This window comes from Hordeum vulgare, chromosome 3H (genome assembly GCF_904849725.1).
Source record: "Hordeum vulgare subsp. vulgare chromosome 3H, MorexV3_pseudomolecules_assembly, whole genome shotgun sequence".
In the NCBI taxonomy this organism is placed as follows: domain Eukaryota; kingdom Viridiplantae; phylum Streptophyta; class Magnoliopsida; order Poales; family Poaceae; genus Hordeum; species Hordeum vulgare.
The window spans coordinates 157,537,636-157,556,018 of record NC_058520.1 but is presented as its reverse complement, the minus strand read 5'-3'; the positions used below and the strand labels follow the sequence as shown (position 1 = coordinate 157,556,018).

At 43.6% G+C, this 18,383-nt stretch overlaps 1 protein-coding gene across 1 annotated transcript in view; it reads left to right on the top strand.

Moving 5' to 3' along the window:
• The first annotated feature begins 783 nt into the window (after positions 1 to 783).
• Positions 784 to 18,383, top strand: part of LOC123441589 — a 156,096-nt gene continuing 138,496 nt past the window's right edge. Inside the window, exons 1-2 of the mRNA XM_045117954.1 lie at positions 784 to 841; positions 904 to 954. Of these exons, the coding sequence (XP_044973889.1) occupies positions 784 to 841; positions 904 to 954 (109 nt within the window). The remainder of the gene's footprint in view (positions 842 to 903; positions 955 to 18,383) is intronic.

Sequence of the window (18,383 nt, the reverse complement as noted above, 5' to 3'; positions counted from 1 at the left end):
CGGCTATATGAATACTGCGCCTGCTGGACCACCGCCGTTTTCAACATCTCAATGGCGTTCCTTGCTTCTACCTCAGCTAGAGAATTTCCGTGGATGGGAAGAGATCCGTGGTTGCGGGTCGCCAACAGTACGTTATCAACGGGGTTTGAAAAGTGACCCCGCGGCGTCTGGAAGCGTGGTGCTTGAACCGGTGTCGGCTGAGGTGCTTGTGGGTTGGGCGGCGGCTAAGTCGGGTCAATGCGCTGGGTAACTTGCCATGTCCAGTTAGGTTCCACCCCAGGTGTATGTGGGCTATCGAAGAGTCCAGTTGGATTCAGATCGGCTGGCAAACGATTGCGATGCCTCCTCTGGTGAATCGCATGGAAGCGTGTTGTTGTCGTTCAAGCCGCCATCCCTCAACACTTAGCCGCTCTATCTCTGCGACGATCTGGGCCTATTGGGTTGCCATCCTGACGGCTTGACATTCAATGTCACGTTTTATCTTGGCCATCTCCTCCCTTAGTTTCGCTAACTCGGCGTTGACCTGTTCTTGGTTCTCCGCCGTCACAGTAATCGCCGTGAGTTTGGCCATCTCTACTACCAAATCCGCCATGGCTTGAGCCGGAGTCTTCCCTGATCCATTGGCTTCGTTGTTGCCGGCTGCGGTTGGCTGAGGTGCCGCTGCCCCCGCCATGTAGATGGTGACCTGATGGTGGGGGTCCTTCAACGTCCTCGGAGATTGCCGCCTCGGGCAATCCCCCAAGCCGCCCTTCGTGGAGAGGATAGATCGAATCCGTGTCACCAATGGACGACTCGTCGTCTGAGTTGACAGGGGTGTTCTCCTGGATCACCAGCTCATCCGGTAGGTCGATACCCTGTGTAAAACCAACAAAGGTGTGGCGTTTCCTGACCTGATGTTTGCAGGATGGGCGTACCAGGCCAGCTCGACGATGTCGGTGAAGGTGTCTGGCTCAGGTACGTGAGCCGCAAACTTGCCAATGAAGAGATGAATCTTGCCAAAGGGGACCCTGTATCTAGACTCGATTGAATTGGCATCAGCCCCCCACTGAGAGTTGTTGATGTAGTACTTTCCACGACGACTCTTAGTCATGAGGCCGACCGCTAGCTCCCAAACCCCGGAAGGGCTCCCTTTGCGAACTCAAATCCACCATGCGCTAGCCCCACGGTGGGCGCCAACTGTCGTGGTTTTGTCACGACAGATGTCCTCGTGAAAGAACTTAGTGATGGAGCCATCGCACCTTGGTGGCGACTCAAAGGGGTTGAGCGGAAGCGAGACTCGGATTTACCCACGTTCGGCCCCTCTCATGGAGGTAAAAGCCTACGTCCTGCTTTGTGTATATTGATCGTGGAATCGATTACAAGGAGGGCGTAACTCGCCTGACCTAGCTCTCGATGGATTGTAACTTGATCCTGTCTACCCTAGGGACTCGCCTTTATATACACGTCGTGGTCCTAGGTTTTACAAGAGTCCAGGCCACATTACAAATCGTGGCCTACCATATCTCTAAACCGCCGTGTCTTCCAAGCAAAGAAATGACACGGCGACTCATCTTCTCCGTGGGTCTTGAAATACCACCTAGGCTCTTGGACCCAGCCAGCTCTCCGTTGGAGATCTCCTTGCGCCTTCCAGACCCTGGGCTAAGGCCTATCTCAATTTTGAATGTTGAACCGCCGTGCTCCTGACCCAGCCCAATAGGGCGGGTCATACCGCGGGTAATATCGCCAACAAGTAGTAACGACATAGCTAGCGTGACAACCTCGATGGAAGCACGATGATGCAGATCATGGTGTGGTGCCGGTAACGATGGAGATCATGCCGGTGCTTTGGTGATGTAGATCAAGAATCACAAGTTCATGGCCATATCATGTCACTTACGATTTGCATGTGATGATAATCCTTTTATGCACCTTACTTTGCTTAGGATGATGTAGCATTATAAGGTGATCCCTCACTAAAATTTCAAGATAAAATTGTGTTCTCCCCGACTGTGAACCATTGCGACAGTTCGTCGTTTCGAGACACCACATGATGATCGGGTGTGATAGACTCTACGTTCACATACAACGGGCGCAAAACAGTTGCACACGCGGAACACTCAGGTTACACTTGATTGGCCTAGCATGTACAGACATGGCCAAGGAACACAAGAGACCGAAAGGTTGAGCATGAATCATATAGTTGATATGATCAACATGGAGATGTTCACCATTGAAACTAAAGTCAACTCACGTGATGATTGATACGTCCATTTTTCATCATGCTTTCATGTTGATATTTATTGCTTTTTGGGCTGTTATATTACTTGTGGTACCATATTTATGCCTTTTCTTTCTTATTTTGCAAGGTTTATTTGAAGAGGGAGAATTCAGGCAGCTGGAATTCTGGACTGGAAAAGGAACAAATCTTAGTCCACTATTCTACACATCTCCAAATGCCCTGAAAAGTTACGTGGATTTTTTTAGGATTATATAAAAAATACTGGGTGAAAGAACTACCGGAGGGGGGCTGCCAGGGCGCCACAAGCCTTGACACCGCCACCCCCATGGTGGCGGAGTGGGGGCTTGTGGGCTCCCTGACGGCCCACTAGCCCCCTCTTTTGCTATATGAAGCGTCTTGGTCCATAAAAAATCATACGAGAGCTTTTTCGTCTTGGTCCACGAGGTGGAACTTGAGCAGATCCAATCTAGAGCTCCGGCAGGTCGATCCTGTCGGGGAAACTCCCCTCCCGGAGGGGGAAATCGTTGCCATCGTCATCACCAACACTCCTCTCGTTGGAGGGGAGGCATCTTCATCAACATCTTCATCAGCACCATCTCCTCTCCAATCCCTAGTTCATCTCTTGTAACCAATCTCCGTCTCGCAACTCCGATTGGTACTTGTAAGGTTGCTAGTAGTGTTGATTACTCTTTGTAGTTGATGCTAGTTGGATTACTTGGTGGAATAGTTTATGTTCAGATCCTTGATGCTATTCATTACACCTCTGATCATGATTATGATTATGTTTTGTGAGTAGTTAGTTTTGTTCCTGAGGACATGGGATAAGTCATGTTAATAATAGTCATGTGAATTTGATATTCGTTCGGTATTTTGATATGCTGTATGTTGTCTTTTCCTCTAGTGATGTTATGTGAACGTCGACTACATAACACTTCACCATATTTGGGCCTAGAGGAAGGCATTGGGAAGTAGTAAGTAGATGATGGGTTGCTGGAGTGACAGAAGCTTAAACCCCAGTCTATGCGTTGCTTCGTAAGGGGCTGATTTGGATCCACTAGTTTAATGCTATGGTTAGACTTTGTCTTAATTCTTCTTTTGTAGTTGCGGATGCTTGCGAGAGAGGTTAATCAGAAGTGGGATGCTTGTCCAAGTAAGATCAGTACCCAAGCGCTGGTCCACCCACATATCAAACTGTCAAAGTAGCGAACGCGAATCATATGAACATGATGAAACTAGCATGACAGAAAATCCCGTGTGTCCTCGGGAGCGTTTTTGCTCCTATAAGACTTTGTTCAGGCTTGTCCCTTGCAACAAAAGGGATTGGGCCACTTGCTTCACCATTGCTACTACTTGTTACTTGTTACTCTTTGCTTTCTACATTTCACCTCGCTACACAATCACTTGTTACCGCTACTTTCAGTGCTTGCAGTTATTACCTTGTTGAAATCCGTTTATCAGAGCCTTCTACTCCTTGTTGGGTTCGACACTCTTACTTATCGAAAGGACTACGATTGATCCCCTATACTTGTGGGTCATCTAGACTTTTTTCTCGCGCCGTTGCCGGGGAGTGAAGCGCCTTTGGTAAGTGGAAATTGGTAAGGAAACATTTTTATACTGTGCTGAAATTTATTGTCACTTCTCACTATGGAAACTGTTCCTTTATGGAGTTTGTTCGGGGTATCTTCACCACAAACGGAAGCACGAGGAGTTGTTACTCAACCTGAGTTACCTACTGAAAATATCTTTTATGAAATTCCTTCGGGTATGCTTGAGAAACTGCTGGCTAATCTTTTCACAGGAGATGGATCTTCACATCCAGACTTGCATCTGATCGATGTAGATGAAGTTTGTGGTTTATTTAAGCTTGCTGGTTTTCCCGAGGATGAGGTAAAGAAGAAAGTCTTTCCTTTATCTTTGAAGGATAATGCGTTGACATGGTATAGGCTATGTGATGATACTCGATCGTGGGACTACAATCGGTTGAAATTGGAATTTCATCAAAAATTCTATCCTATGCATTTAGTACATCGTGATCGTAACTTTATTTATAACTTTTGGCCTCGTGACAGGGAAAGCATAGCTCAAGCTTGGGGGAGGCTTAAATCAATGCTATATTCATGCCCCAATCATGAGCTCTCGAGAATAATCATCATTCAAAACTTTTATGCTCGGCTTTCTCATGAAGATCGTACCATGCTTGACACTTCTTGTACCGGTTCTTTTATGAAGAAGGATATTGATCACAAGTGGAATTTATTGGAGAGAATCAAATGAAACACTAAAGATTGGGAGCTGGAGGAAGGTAAGTAGTCAGGTATGAATTTCCAGTTTGATTGCGTTAAATCTTTTGTTGAGACAAACCCTTCTAGAGATTTTAGCGCTAAGTATGGACTTGACTCTGAGATAGTAGCTTCTCTATGTGAATCTTTTGCTGCTCATGTTGATCTTCCCAAAGAGAAGTGGTTTAAATATCATCCTCCTGTAGAAGCAACATAGCCAAAACCAATCTAGTTGAGGAGAAAGTCATTGCTTTTAGTGATCCTGTTGTTCCTTGTGCTTACAGTGAGAAACCACCATACCCTACTAGGATAAAGGATTATTCTAAAGCTCCAACTGTGATACGTAGGGGTGACATTAGACCACTTGCACCTCCTAAGGAGTTTAGAGTTGAACCCAATGTTGCTATTATCAAAGATCTCTTAGCCGAAGACGTAGACGGGCATGTTATCAAATTCTGTGAGGACTCTGCTAGAATTGCTAAACCTCACGAGAAAGACAAACACGGACCTGTAGTTGGCCTGCCCGTTGTTTCTATAAAGATAGGAGATCACTGTTACCGTGGTTTATGTGATATGGGAGCTAGTGTCAGTGCAATACCCCGTTCTCTATATGATGAAATCAAAGATGAGATTGCACCTGCTGAGTTAGAACCCATTGATGTTACTATTACGCTAGCTAATAGAGACACTATCTGCCCTCTCGGAATTGTGAGAGACGTAGAAGTCCTGTGTGGAAAGACGAAGTATCCTACTGATTTCCTCGTACTTGGTACTGCACAAGATAGCTTTTGTCCCATCTTATTTGGTAGACCCTTTCTCAATACTGTCAATGCTCACATTGATTGCATTAAGCAGACTGTCACAGTTAGTTTCGAGGGTGTGTCTCATGAATTTAACTTCTCCAAGTTTGGAAGGCAACCTCATGAAAGAGAGTCGTCTGGTAGAGATGAAATTATTGCTCTTGCCTCTATTGCCATACCTCCTACGGATCCTTTAGAGCAGTATCTTCTTGAGCATGAAAATGATATGCATATGGAGGAGAGAGATGAGATAGATAAAATTGTCTTAGAACAATATCCTATTCTCAAGAATAATCTGCCTGTTGAACTTCTTGGGGATCCTCCCCCACCAAAGGGTGATCCTGTGTTCGAGCTTAAACAGTTGCCTGATACTCTTAAGTATGCCTATCTTGATGAGAAGGAGATATATCCTGTCATTATTAGTGCCCTCCTCTCAGAGCACAAAGAGAAGAAGTTACTAAGGACTCTGAGGAAGCACCACACTGCTATTGGATATACTCTTGATGATCTTAAGGGCATTAGTCCTACTCTATGTCAGCACAAGATTAAAACCGATCCTGACTTTAAACCAGTTGCTGATCATCAAATGAGATTAAATCCTAAGATGAAAGAGGTCGTTAGAAAAGAAATATTAAAGCTTCTGGAAGCAGGAATCATTTATCTTGTTGCTCATAGTGATTGGGTAAGTCCAGTACATTGCGTACCTAAGAAGGGAGGTATCACCATCGTTCCTAATGATAAGGATGAACTAATCCCACAAAGGATTATTACCGGCTATAGGATGGTGATAGACTTCCGGAAACCGAACAAGGAAACCAGGAAAGATCATTATCCTTTGTCGTTTATCGACCAAATGCTAGAAAGGTTATCAAACCACACACACTTCTGCTTTCTAGACGGTTATTCAGGTTTCTCGCAAATACCTGTTGCACAATCTGATCAAGAGAAAACCACTTTTACCTGCCCTTTTGGTATCTTTGCCTATAGACGTATGCCTTTTGGCTTATGCAATGCACCTGCCACCTTCCAAAGATGTATGATGGCTATATTCTCTGACTTCTGTGAAAAGATTGTCGAGGTTTTCATGGATGACTTCTCCGTTTACGGGTCTTCCTTTGATGATTGCCTCAGCAACCTTGATCGAGTCTTACAGAGATGTGAAGAAACCAACCTCGTCTTGAATTGGGAGAAGTGCCACTTTATGGTTAATGAAGGTATCGTCCTAGGACACAAGATCTCTGAAAGAGGCATTGAAGTTGATAAGGCTAAGGTTGATGCAATTGAGAAAATGCCTTGCCCCACAGATATCAGAGGTATACGAAGCTTCCTAGGTCATGCTGGTTTCTATAGAAGGTTCATTAAAGACTTCTCTAAGATTTCTAGGCCTCTTACAAAGCTCTTGCAGAAGGATGTTCCTTTTGTTTTTGATGAGGATTGTGAGGAAGCCTTCGAAATACTTAAGAAGGCTTTGATAACCGCACCTATTGTTCAACCACCTGACTGGAACTTGCCCTTTGAAATCATGTGCGACACTAGTGATTATGCTATTGGTGCTGTTCTAGGACAAAGAGTTGACAAGAAGTTGAATGTCATTCACTACGCTAGTAAAACTCTAGACAGTGCCCAAAGAAACTATGCCACTACGGAGAAGGAATTTTTAGCAGTCGTGTTTGCATGTGAAAAGTTCAGATCTTATATAGTTGACTCCAAAGTCACTATTCACTCTGATCATGCTCCTATTAAGTACCTCATGGAGAAGAAGGACGCTAAGCCTAGGCTGATCAGATGGGTTCTCCTGCTACATGAATTTGATTTGCACGTCGTTAACCGAAAGGGTGCTGATAACCCTGTAGCAGATAACTTGTCTAGGTTAGAGAATGTCCTTGATGACCCACTACCTATTGATCATAGGTTTCCTGATGAGCAATTAAATGTCATCCGCACTTCACATAGTGCACCGTGGTATGCCGATTATGCAAACTATATTGTAGCCAAATACATACCACCCAGTTTCACCCATCAGCAAAACAAGAAATTCTTCTTTGATTTGAGACACTACTTTTGCGATGATCCTCACCTATATAAGGAAGGAGTAGATGGTGTTATTAGACGTTGTGTGCCTGAACATGAACAGGGACAGATCTTGCAAAAGTGTCATTCTGAAGCCTACGGAGGACACCATGCTGGAGATAGAACTACCCATAAGGTATTGCAATCAGGTTTCTATTGGCCCACTCTCTTCAAGGATGCCCGTAAGTTTGTCTTGTCTTCTGATGAATGCCAAAGAATAGGGAACATCAGTAAGCGTCAGGAAATGCCTATGAACTATTCACTTGTCATTGAACCATTTGATGTCTGCGGCTTTGATTATATGGGACCCTTCTCGAGTTCCAATGGGTACACTCACATCTTAGTTGTTGTGGATTACGTCACTAAGTGGGTAGAAGCTATCCCCACTAAAAATGCTGATCACCACACCTCTATTAAGATGCTTAAAGAAGTCATATTCCCAAGATTTGGAGTCCCTAGATATCTGATGACTGATGGCGGCTCACACTTCATTCATGGTGTTTTCCGCAAGATGCTAGCTAAGTATGATGTCAACCATAGAGTTGCATCCCCTTATCATCCTTAGTCTAGTGGTCAAGTGGAGTTGAGTAATAGGGAGATCAAGTTGATCCTACAAAAGACCGTCAATAGATCTCGAAAGAACTGGTCTAGCAAACTTGACGATGCACTATGGGCTTATAGGACTGCTTATAAGAATCCCATGGGCATGTCACCGTATAAAATGGTTTACGGTAAAGCCTGTCATTTACCTCTTGAGCTAGAACACAAAGCTTATTGGGAAATCAAAGAGCTCAACTTTGATTTCAAACTTGCCGGTGAGAAGCGGTTGTTTGATATCAGCTCGTTAGATGAATGGAGAGCCCAGGCATATGAGAATGCCAGGTTACTCAAGGACAAGGTTAAGAGATGGCACGACAAACAGATACAGAAGCGAGAGTTCAATGTAGGTGATTATGTCGTGCTATACAATTCTCGTTTGAGATTCTTTGCACGCAAGCTTCTCTCTAAATGGGAAGGTCCCTATGTTATTGAGGAAGTATATCGTTCCGTTGCCATCAAAATCAATAACACGGAAGGAAATTTTCCTAGAGTGGTAAATGGGCAAAGAATCAAGCATTACATCTCTGATACTCCCATAAATGTTGAGACTAATATCATCAATGTCATAACTCCAAAGGAGTACATAAGGGATGTTTATCAGCCTGTTTCAGACCTTGAAAACGAAGATGTATCTGTTTCGGTAAGAAATTGGACTCCGATGCTTTTTCCTATAGGAAATTTCTTCCGTTTTCAAATTTTTGGAAAATTAGAAAAATAAAAAGCAGTCCAGAGAGCGAACGAGGCGGCCACAAGCCCTTCCACCGCCCCCTACCCCTGGTGGTGGAGGGCAAGCTTGTGGGCACCTCGTGTGCCTCCCGGACTCCGTTTTCTTGCGGAGGACTCCTTCTGGCCTAGAAAAAATCAATATATAGTCACCCGAAGGTTTTGATCTCCGTATCGCGCAGTTTTCCTCTGTTTTTGTTTTGAGCTTATTCTGCCGCAGATCTAAGTCAAGATGTCTTCTCAAGATTCAGAGGGAGAGAGCTATGTGGCTGACTACCTTGCTAATCCCAAGGTCTATGGGGACTTGGAACCATATGGCTGGATCACTGATGAGGAAGAGGACTATGAGCCCAAAGGGAAGGAGCAAACGAGTTCCGATGAAGAGGAGACTCCTCTACCTCAACCTGCAAACATCCATGTGGAGTTCAAGAAGTCAAGCCTCCCCAACTCCAGGAGGAATCCTGAGACCATATTTATCCCCTCTCCTTTTTTGCAGGAGAGTAAGAAGGAGCTTTCCCATAGAGTGTTGAAGCTTGAGGAGGAAAATGACGATTTAAGGGAGCAGAACTTTTTGCTCAAGTGGAAATTAGACAAGCTCAAGACTGCTTCAACAGCTCCACCACCATCACCATCGAAGGAAGGCAACTAAGCATTGGTATGGGCAATCCCCTTGGCTTCTGCCAAGCTTGGGGGAGTTGCCCCGGTATCGTATCACCTTTATATCTTTTGCCTTTACCTTTGTTTTAGTTCTTTCCTTTTCAGTTTTTATTTCTTCCCTTAGAGGAATAAGTCTTTAGTTTTTAGTTTGAGTCTTTTGCTTTTGTCTCTCTCCCGATGTATTCGAGCTTACGAGCTATATAATAAAGAGTATCTTAGTCAAGGGCTTTGCTTTGTGCCATGATCAAAAGTATGAAAAGAACGATAGCATGAAAGATCATGAGACGATCTTATGGAAAGTGATAACTTCACTTATGACACATATGATGATTGAAACTTGTTGAGAATAAATCAACATAGACCTCAGTCATTGTTGCAATTAATAAGAAGTAATAAGGAAAGAGAGGTTCACATATAAATATATCATCTTAGACACTTTTTACAATTGTGAGCACTCACCAAACTATTACATGCTTAGGAGTAGATGTTGCACAAGGAAGACACCATAATGAATTGTGTTTGCTTGGTTCCAAACAATGTTATATGATTAGAGATCCCTTAGCATGTGACGATTGCTTCCACCTCATATTAGCCAAAACTCCCGCACCAAGTAGAGATACTACTTGTGCATCCATAAACCTCCAACCCAGTTTTGCCATGAGAGTCCACCATACCTACCTATGGATTGAATAAGATCCTGCAAGTAAGTTGTCATCGGTGCAAGCAATAAAAACTGCTCTCTAATATGTATGATCTATTAGTCTGTGGAAAATAAACTTTGTACGAACCTGTGATGAGGAAGACATAAAAGCGACAGACTACATAGTAAAGTTCTTTATCACAGGAGGCAATATAAAGTGACGTTCCTCTGCACTAAGAGGACACGCATTCAAACCTCAAAAGCGCATGACAACCTCTGCTTCCCTCTGTGAAGGGCCTATCTTGTACCTTTACTTTTTGCCCTTGTAAGAGTCATGGTGATCATCACCAATTCCCTATTTTTACCTTTGTCTTGGCTACCGTCACATGTTTGGGAAAGATCTATATTCATATATCAACTTGGAGTTGAGTACTTATGCTTTATTGTTGTTGACTTTACCCTTGAGGTAAATGGTTGGGAGGCAAAACTATAAGCCCCTATCTTCCTCTGTGTCCAGCTGAAACTTTGACACCATGAGTACCACGTGAGTTGTAACAATTGTGGAAAACAAAAGAGATGATTGAGTATGTGGGTTTGCCTTACAAGCTCTTATTTGACTCTTTCTGATGTTATGATAAATTGAAATTGCTTCAATGACTATGGACTATTGTTGGTTACTTCTCGGTAAGGTTTTTGCTTCATGCTTTGCTTTGTGAATGAATTGTTACTTTCCCATAAGAATCTTTATGATGTATTGATGTCCTATGTGTGATCATGATGCCCTCATGTCTGTATTATGTTTTATCGACACCTTCGTCCCTCAACATGTGGACATGTTTATGGAACTTGGTTTTTGCTTGAGGACAAGCGAGGTCTAAGCTTGGGGGAGTTGATACGTCCATTTTGCATCATGCTTTCATGTTGATATTTATTGCTTTTTGGGCTGTTATATTACTTGTGGTACCATATTTATGCCTTTTCTCTCTTATTTTGCAAGGTTTATTTAAAGAGGGAGAATTCAGGCAGTTGGAATTCTGGACTTGAAAAGGAGCAAATCTTAGTCCACTATTCCGCACATCTCCAAATGCCCTGAAAAGTTCCATGGATTTTTTTGGGATTATATAAAAATACTGGGCGAAAGAACTACCGGAGGGGGGCTGCCAGGGCGCCACAAGCCCTGACACCGCCACCCCCTGGTGGCGGAGTGGGGGCTTCTGGGCTCCCTGAGGGCCCACTAGCCCCTCTCTTTTGCTATATGAAGCGTCTTGGTCCAGAAAAAATCATACGGGAGCTTTTTCATGGTTTCGCCGCCACCACGAGGCGGAACTTGAGTAGATCCAATCTAGAGCTCCGGCAGGATGATCCTGCCGGGGAAACTTCCCTCCCGGAGGGGGAAATCGTCGCCATCGTCATCACCAACATTAGTTCATCTCTTGTAACCAATCTCCATCTCGCAACTCTGATTGGTACTTGTAAGGTTGCTAGTAGTGTTGATTACTCTTTGTAGTTGATGCTAGTTGGTTTACTTGGTGGAAGAGTTTATGTTCAGATCCTTGATGCTATTCATTACACCTCTGATCATGATTATGATTATGTTTTGTGAGTAGTTACTTTTGTTCCTGAGGACATAGGATAAGTCATGTTAATAATAGTCATGTGAATTTGATATTCGTTCGGTATTTTGATATGTTGTATGTTGTCTTTTCCTCTAGTGGTGTTATGTGAACGTCGACTACATAACACTTCACCATATTTAGTCCTAGAGGAAGGCATTGGGAAGTAGTAAGTAGATGATGGGTTGCTGGAGTAATAGAAGCTTAAACCCCAGTCTATGCGTTGCTTCGTAAGGGGCTGATTTGGATCCACTAGTTTAATGCTATGGTTAGACTTTGTCTTAATTCTTCTTTTGTAGTTGCGGATGCTTGCGAGAGAGGTTAATCATAAGTGGGATGCTTGTCCAAGTAAGGGCAGTACCCAAGCGCCGGTCCACCCACATATCAAACTATCAAAGTAGCGAACGCGAATCATATGAACATGATGAAACTAGCATGACAGAAATTCCCATGTGTCCTCGGGAGCGTTTTTCCTCCTATAAGACTTTGTTCAGGCTTGTCCCTTGCTACAAAAGGGATTGGGCCACTTGTTGCACCGTTGCTACTACTTGTTACTTATTACTCTTTGCTTGCTACGTTTCACCTTGCTACACAATTACTTGTTACCGCTACTTTCAGTGCTTGCAGTTATTACCTTGCTGAAATCCGTTTATCAGAGCCTTCTGCTCCTCGTTGGGTTCGACACTCTTACTTATCGAAAGGACTATGATTGATCCCCTATACTTGTGGGTCATCAATGATCAGACTCGAGTTAGTGAATTTGGATCATGTGACACTCGAATGACTAGAGGGATGTAAATTTGAGTGGGAGTTTATTAGTAATATGATTAATTGAACTCAATTGTCTTGAACATAGTCTAAGTAATATTTGCAAATTTTAGGTTGTAGATCAATGGATCGCACAGTAGCAACCCTAAATTTTAATGCGTTCCTAGAGAAAGCTAAGTTGTAAGATGATGGAAGCAACTTTGTTGACTGGGCTCGTAATCTGAGGCTTATTCTCATGCCTGCCCAAAAGCAATATGTCCTTGATGCAGCGCTAGGTGATGCACCACCTGATACAACGACCTAAGATGTTTTGAACGCTTGGCACTCGCGTAAGGTTGACTACTCATTAGTTCAATGTGCAATTTTGTATGGCTTAGAACAGAGACTTCAAAGACGTTTTGAACGTCATGGAGCATATGAGATGTTCAAGGTGTTGAAGTTTATCTTTGATAAAAATGCCCGGATTGAGAGGTATGAAACCTCCGATAAGTTCTATGCTTGCAAAATGGAGGAGAACGGGTCTGTCAGTGAACACATACTCAGAATTTCTGGGTACACTAACCGTCTAGCTGAACTGGGGATTGATTCCGTGTGACAACAGAACTTCCCCTGCAATGGCACCAGAAGAATACTGCTAGCACTCCCCGGCTACGAAACTAGAAGAATGTTGTTGACGGCCCACCAGCGCGTGGGATCGCAGCAGTTTTCGAGGGTAGAGTATTCGACCCAATTTGTTGATACGCCTATAGGAGGTGAGAGGATACTCTCAAGTATTAGTAGCTGAATGTGTCAGATTCAACCACACATTAAAGATTAGTATCTGCAAGCAAAGAGTCATCAGCAAAGTAGTACGATAACAATGGTGTCAGAAACGATCTGTTGACGGGAGACTATTCCTAACTGTCGTATCAATGGCGCCAGAAGTTGCCCGTTGACGGAAATTGTGTGTTCCTGTCAACGACCAGCGAATCAAAATTGTAGCAGGTAGCAGCAGTATAATGAGTAATAGCAGTTGCAAGGAACAACAGTAGTGACAGCAGTAGCAAGTGGTAACAGTAGCAAGCGACAGTAGTAACAACAGTAGCAGCACAGCAAGACAGGTAACAGCAGCAGCAGCAGAGCAAGACAAGTAACAGCAGCAGTACGACAAACTCGTAGGCAATGGGTCGGTGATTTGTTTGGATGATATTCATCATGCAACAGTTATAACACGGAGAATATGTGGCTAGCTCCCGTTCGTCAATGTGATGTAGGCATGCATTCCGTGTGTTGTCATACATGCTTAGGGAAAAGAACTTGCATGACATCTATTGTCCATCCCTCCCGTGGCAGCATGGTCCAAAAGGATACTACAAGATATTAAGGTTCTCCTTTTAATAAAGAACCAGAATAATGCATTAGCACTTGGTGAACACATGAACTCCTCAAACTATGGTCATCACCGGGAGTGGTTCCGGTTATTGTCACTCCGGGGTTGCCGGGTCATAACACATAGTAGGTAACTACAACTTGCAAGATCGGATCTAAAACACACATATATTGGTGACAACATAATAATTTCAGATCTGAAATCATGGCACTCGGGCCCTAGTGACAAACATTAAGCATGGCAAAGTAGTAGCAACATCAATCTTAGAACATAGTGGATACCAGGGATCAATCCCCGTCAAAACTAACTCGATTACATGATAGATCTCATCCTACTCATCACCGCCCAGCGAGCCTACGAATAGATTACTCAAAAGAAGGTTGATGATGACGATGACGACGATTTCCCCTCTCCGGAGCCCAAAACGGACTCCAGATCTGTCTTCCAGATGAAGAACAGGATGTGGCGGCGCCTCCGTATCGCAAACGCGACGAAATCTTCTCTTCTTATTTTTTCTGGGCGGAATTGAATTTATAGAGCTGAGATTGGGGGCGGCAGAGCCACGTGGGCCCCACAAGCTTGGTTGCCGCGGCCAGGGGGTGGCCGTGGCAACAGGGCTTGTGGCCCACTCGCGCACCCCCTTTGGTGGATCTTTGCGCAGGTATTTCTCATATTTTCCAGAAAAATTCTTTGTAAATTTTCAGGACGTTCCGAGAACTTTCATTTCTCCAGAAGAACAACATCATGGCAATTCTGCTGGAAACAACGTCAGTCCGGGTTAGTTCCATTCAAATCATGCAAATTAGACTCCAAAACAAGGGCAAAAGATTTTGGAAAAGTAGATACGATGGAGACGTATCAAACTCCCCCAAGCTTAAAACCTTGCTTGTCCTCAAGCAACTCAGTTGACAAACTGAAAGAGAAAGAAAAACTTTGACAAACTCTGTTTGATCTTGTTGTTGCAACTATGTCTAACTCATAACCAGAATTTCAGCAAGATCACAAGTTAACCACATAAGCAAGTCACACAAAGGTCTCACGGTAAACTAATATCAATGGCATAATCAGCTAGCGAGCAAATAATAATGATTTTAAAATACGAACAATTCAATCAAAACAAGCATGGAGCAATATGAATAGGTGGTATCTCGCTAGCTCTTTCTGAGACCGCAAAACATAAATGCAGGGCACTTTCAAAGATCAAGGGCTGACTAAACATTGAAATTCATAGCAATGAAGATCCAGTCATAGTCATACTCAATATCAATCAAAAGCAAAGCATAAAAATGACAGAGGTGCTCTCTAATTGGTGCTTATATAAGAAGAGGATGACTCAACAGGAAAATAAATAGACAGGCCCTTCGCAGAGGGAAGCATTGATTTGCAGAGGTGCCAGAGCTCAAGCTTTGAAAACGTAGATGATAATTTTGGGTGGCATGCTTTCATTGTCAATGCAATGACCAAGAGTTCTCAATATCTTCCATGCTACTCATGCTATAGGCGGTTCCCAAACAGAAAAGTAAAGTTTTAACTCCCCCACCACCAATCAATCACACCCCACGGCTTGCCGAATCCTCGGGCACCGTCCATACTAACATCAATCCGGGGGAGTCTTGTTTTACAGTTATGTTTTCGATTTAAGCGTGGAACTGGGCATTCCAATTACCGGCCCCTTTCTCATGAATGACAGTGAATAAACACATGTCGAGGATAACACGCCTAGCATGGAAGATACCAATAGCCCCCTGTCACCACATGAGCGGTTCGGGCATGCAAAACATATTATTTCTTGAAGGTTTAGAGAATGGCACAGGCAAATTTACTTCGAATGGCAGGTAAATACCGCAAATAGGTAGGTATGGTGGACTCTCATGGAAAAACTTTTGGGTTTATGGAAGTGGATGCACAAGCAGTATTCTGCTTAGTACAAGTTAAGGCTAGCAAAAGACTGGGAAGCGACCAACTAGAGAGCGACAACGGTCATCAAGATGCTATGAGTTTGACTAACATGGGGTGCAAGCATGAAGAGGATATAAATCACCATGAACACGAACATCATAAAGGCTATGTTGATTTTGTTTCAACTACATGCATGAACATGCGTCAAATCAATCCACTTGAATCATTCGAAGGAGAATACCACCCTATCATACTACATCACAGTCATCTCAAAATATATGTTGGCATTCAAGACAAACCATTATAAGCTCCTAGCTAAATAAGCATGGCATCAGAAACTATGATGTCAAAGTTGTCATTGCAAACATGTTTCTCTCAGAACAAAGCTGAATCTGGGATGTTAAGCTAGTCATATTTACAAAAACAAAATAGATAGAGTTCATACCAGCTTGTCCGGTCTCAGTCACTTCATCATATATCATCATTATTGCCTTTCACTTGCACGATCGAACGATGTGAACAATAATAAGATTGCTCGTGCATTGGACTAAGCTGAATCTGCAGGCAAACACAAAGGAGAAGTCAAAGTAATATGGCTCTTTGAAAGCTAAACACGTATGCATGCAAGAGCCACTAAACATTGTAACCAATATCTTCTACCTTGACCCAAAGAAAAAGAAAACTATTTACACGGGAAAGCTCCCAACAAGCAAAAGAAGAAAGGAAAATATTTTTGGGTTTTCTCAAAAGGATACAAAACAAGAAAACACGAAAACAAAAATAAACTAGCATGGATCATACAGTGTTAAAGTGAAACACCGACTAACAAAGTGAAAGCATAAGCATGAATGTAAAGTTGGTACGAACACATACTCCCCCAAGCTTAGGCTTTTGGCTTAGCTTGGTCCACTCCCATGGCGGGAAATAACCAGCTCCGGGATACTCCGGAGCGGACTGTGGATGCCACTGCTGTGTGAGGTCCTCTGGCTCCCACTGATAAATTGGCGTGTGGTACTCGACTTTCGGCTCGGGCACGGGCACCTGTGGTTGGGTTAAGCCCCAATATGCGTAGATGTCCGAGGGCATAATAGTGTACCTGCCTGCATGAAGATAGAACAAAGAAGGAGCAGGCAAAGTAATAGTCTCTCGAGTACCCTGACTAAATACCAGGTTATAAATCATCCGTCTACTAGCATCTCTATCCAGAAAATCATGGCGAACCATGATGTCATAATCCAGATATTTCTCAGGAAGAAGCCTCTCTTCTTCCTCGTGGAGTCTAATAGGTATCTCAAAGTGTCTAGCAAGACAAGTAGCATAGATACCTCCATAGACGACACCTTTGGAACGGTTTGTGTTCAACCGCTGAGCTACTATAGCACCTAGGCTATAAGTCTTAGTGCTATAAAGGCCTTCGCGCAAAACCGCAAGGTCTGGAGAGCTAAGTGATCCAGCCTCCCTACGGCCAATCAAACATTTTCCCACAAATAATGAGAAGTACCGAAGCACAGCAAAATGAATGCTAGCAATTCTAGCGCGAGAAACTCCTCTCTCCTCTCCAATAGCAATAGTACCTATGAAATCCTCCAAGTCCCGTGGACCAGGATCATGAATATCCCCAACATAAGGTAATTTGCATGCATTGCAAAAATGCTGTAGTGTCATGCACTGGGGGATATCGTACAACATGAAATCAACCATGGGAGGATTCTTCCTCGGATAAAAGTTGAAGCTTTGAACGAAAATATTGGTGAGGAGGAGGTATTGTGAGCACTTATCTTCAATGAATGTGGTGAGACCTGCGTTCTCCACCAAGTGATAAAAGTCTTCATAAAGCCCGGCGGCGCGCAAAAATTCATCACTTGGCCACTCGCACGCTCAAACTTCTGTGACTTGAAGAACCACATACTTGGGGTGATTCTTCTCATCCTCCTTGGGGTTACGGCTTGAAGATCCTCTCAAGAACGTTCTCATCTTTTTCCTTTTCTAGCGCTGAAAAATTCTGAAATTTTTAGAGACTTCGAAAGAAAAGTGAATAAAGATTAGCCCAACTCGTAGCAACTACTCCTACTAGTGCCTAGAGACCGTATCACGCGCTAAAACTACTTGGGACCAACTAAAATCAACGTTTCAAGCTCAAGAACAGGGTCACCAAGGTAGCAAGAATACACGAAGGATAAAGCACTAGAGCAAAAACTAATTGGACCAATGGAGGAGTCACTTACCAAGGAGTAATTCCCCCAAAACGGTTTGGAGAATGGTGCTTTGAGCAAGGAGATCGAAAATCACAGCCAAATGAGCAAGAACACGGGTTTGAGCTGCGAAACAATTTTTCTGGAGGAAGAAGAAGAGGATGGGAGCTGGAATAAGTGGAGGGGGGGCCCTGTGGGCCCCACAAGCTTGCTCCCCACGGCGACGGGGGTAGCCCGCGGTGATAGGGCTTGTGGCCCACTGGGGTGGCCCCCAGGCCAGCTCTCTGTCCCAGTATTTTTCAAATATTCCATAAAAAATCATACTAGATTTTCAGGACCATCGGAGAACTTCTATTTTCGAGGTATTTTTCTCCGGGACGCTAAAACAGAAAACAGGGAAAACTAAACTAAACCTATGATTTTTCTTCTAAGAAAAAGAAAGTGAAAGCTTAAAACAGAGGTATGTGACTCTTTGGTTCAACCATTTCATGGTCATCGAAAGAAATCCGTCAATGGGGTTGATCAAATCCTTATGACAAAACTTTCTCGAATCGC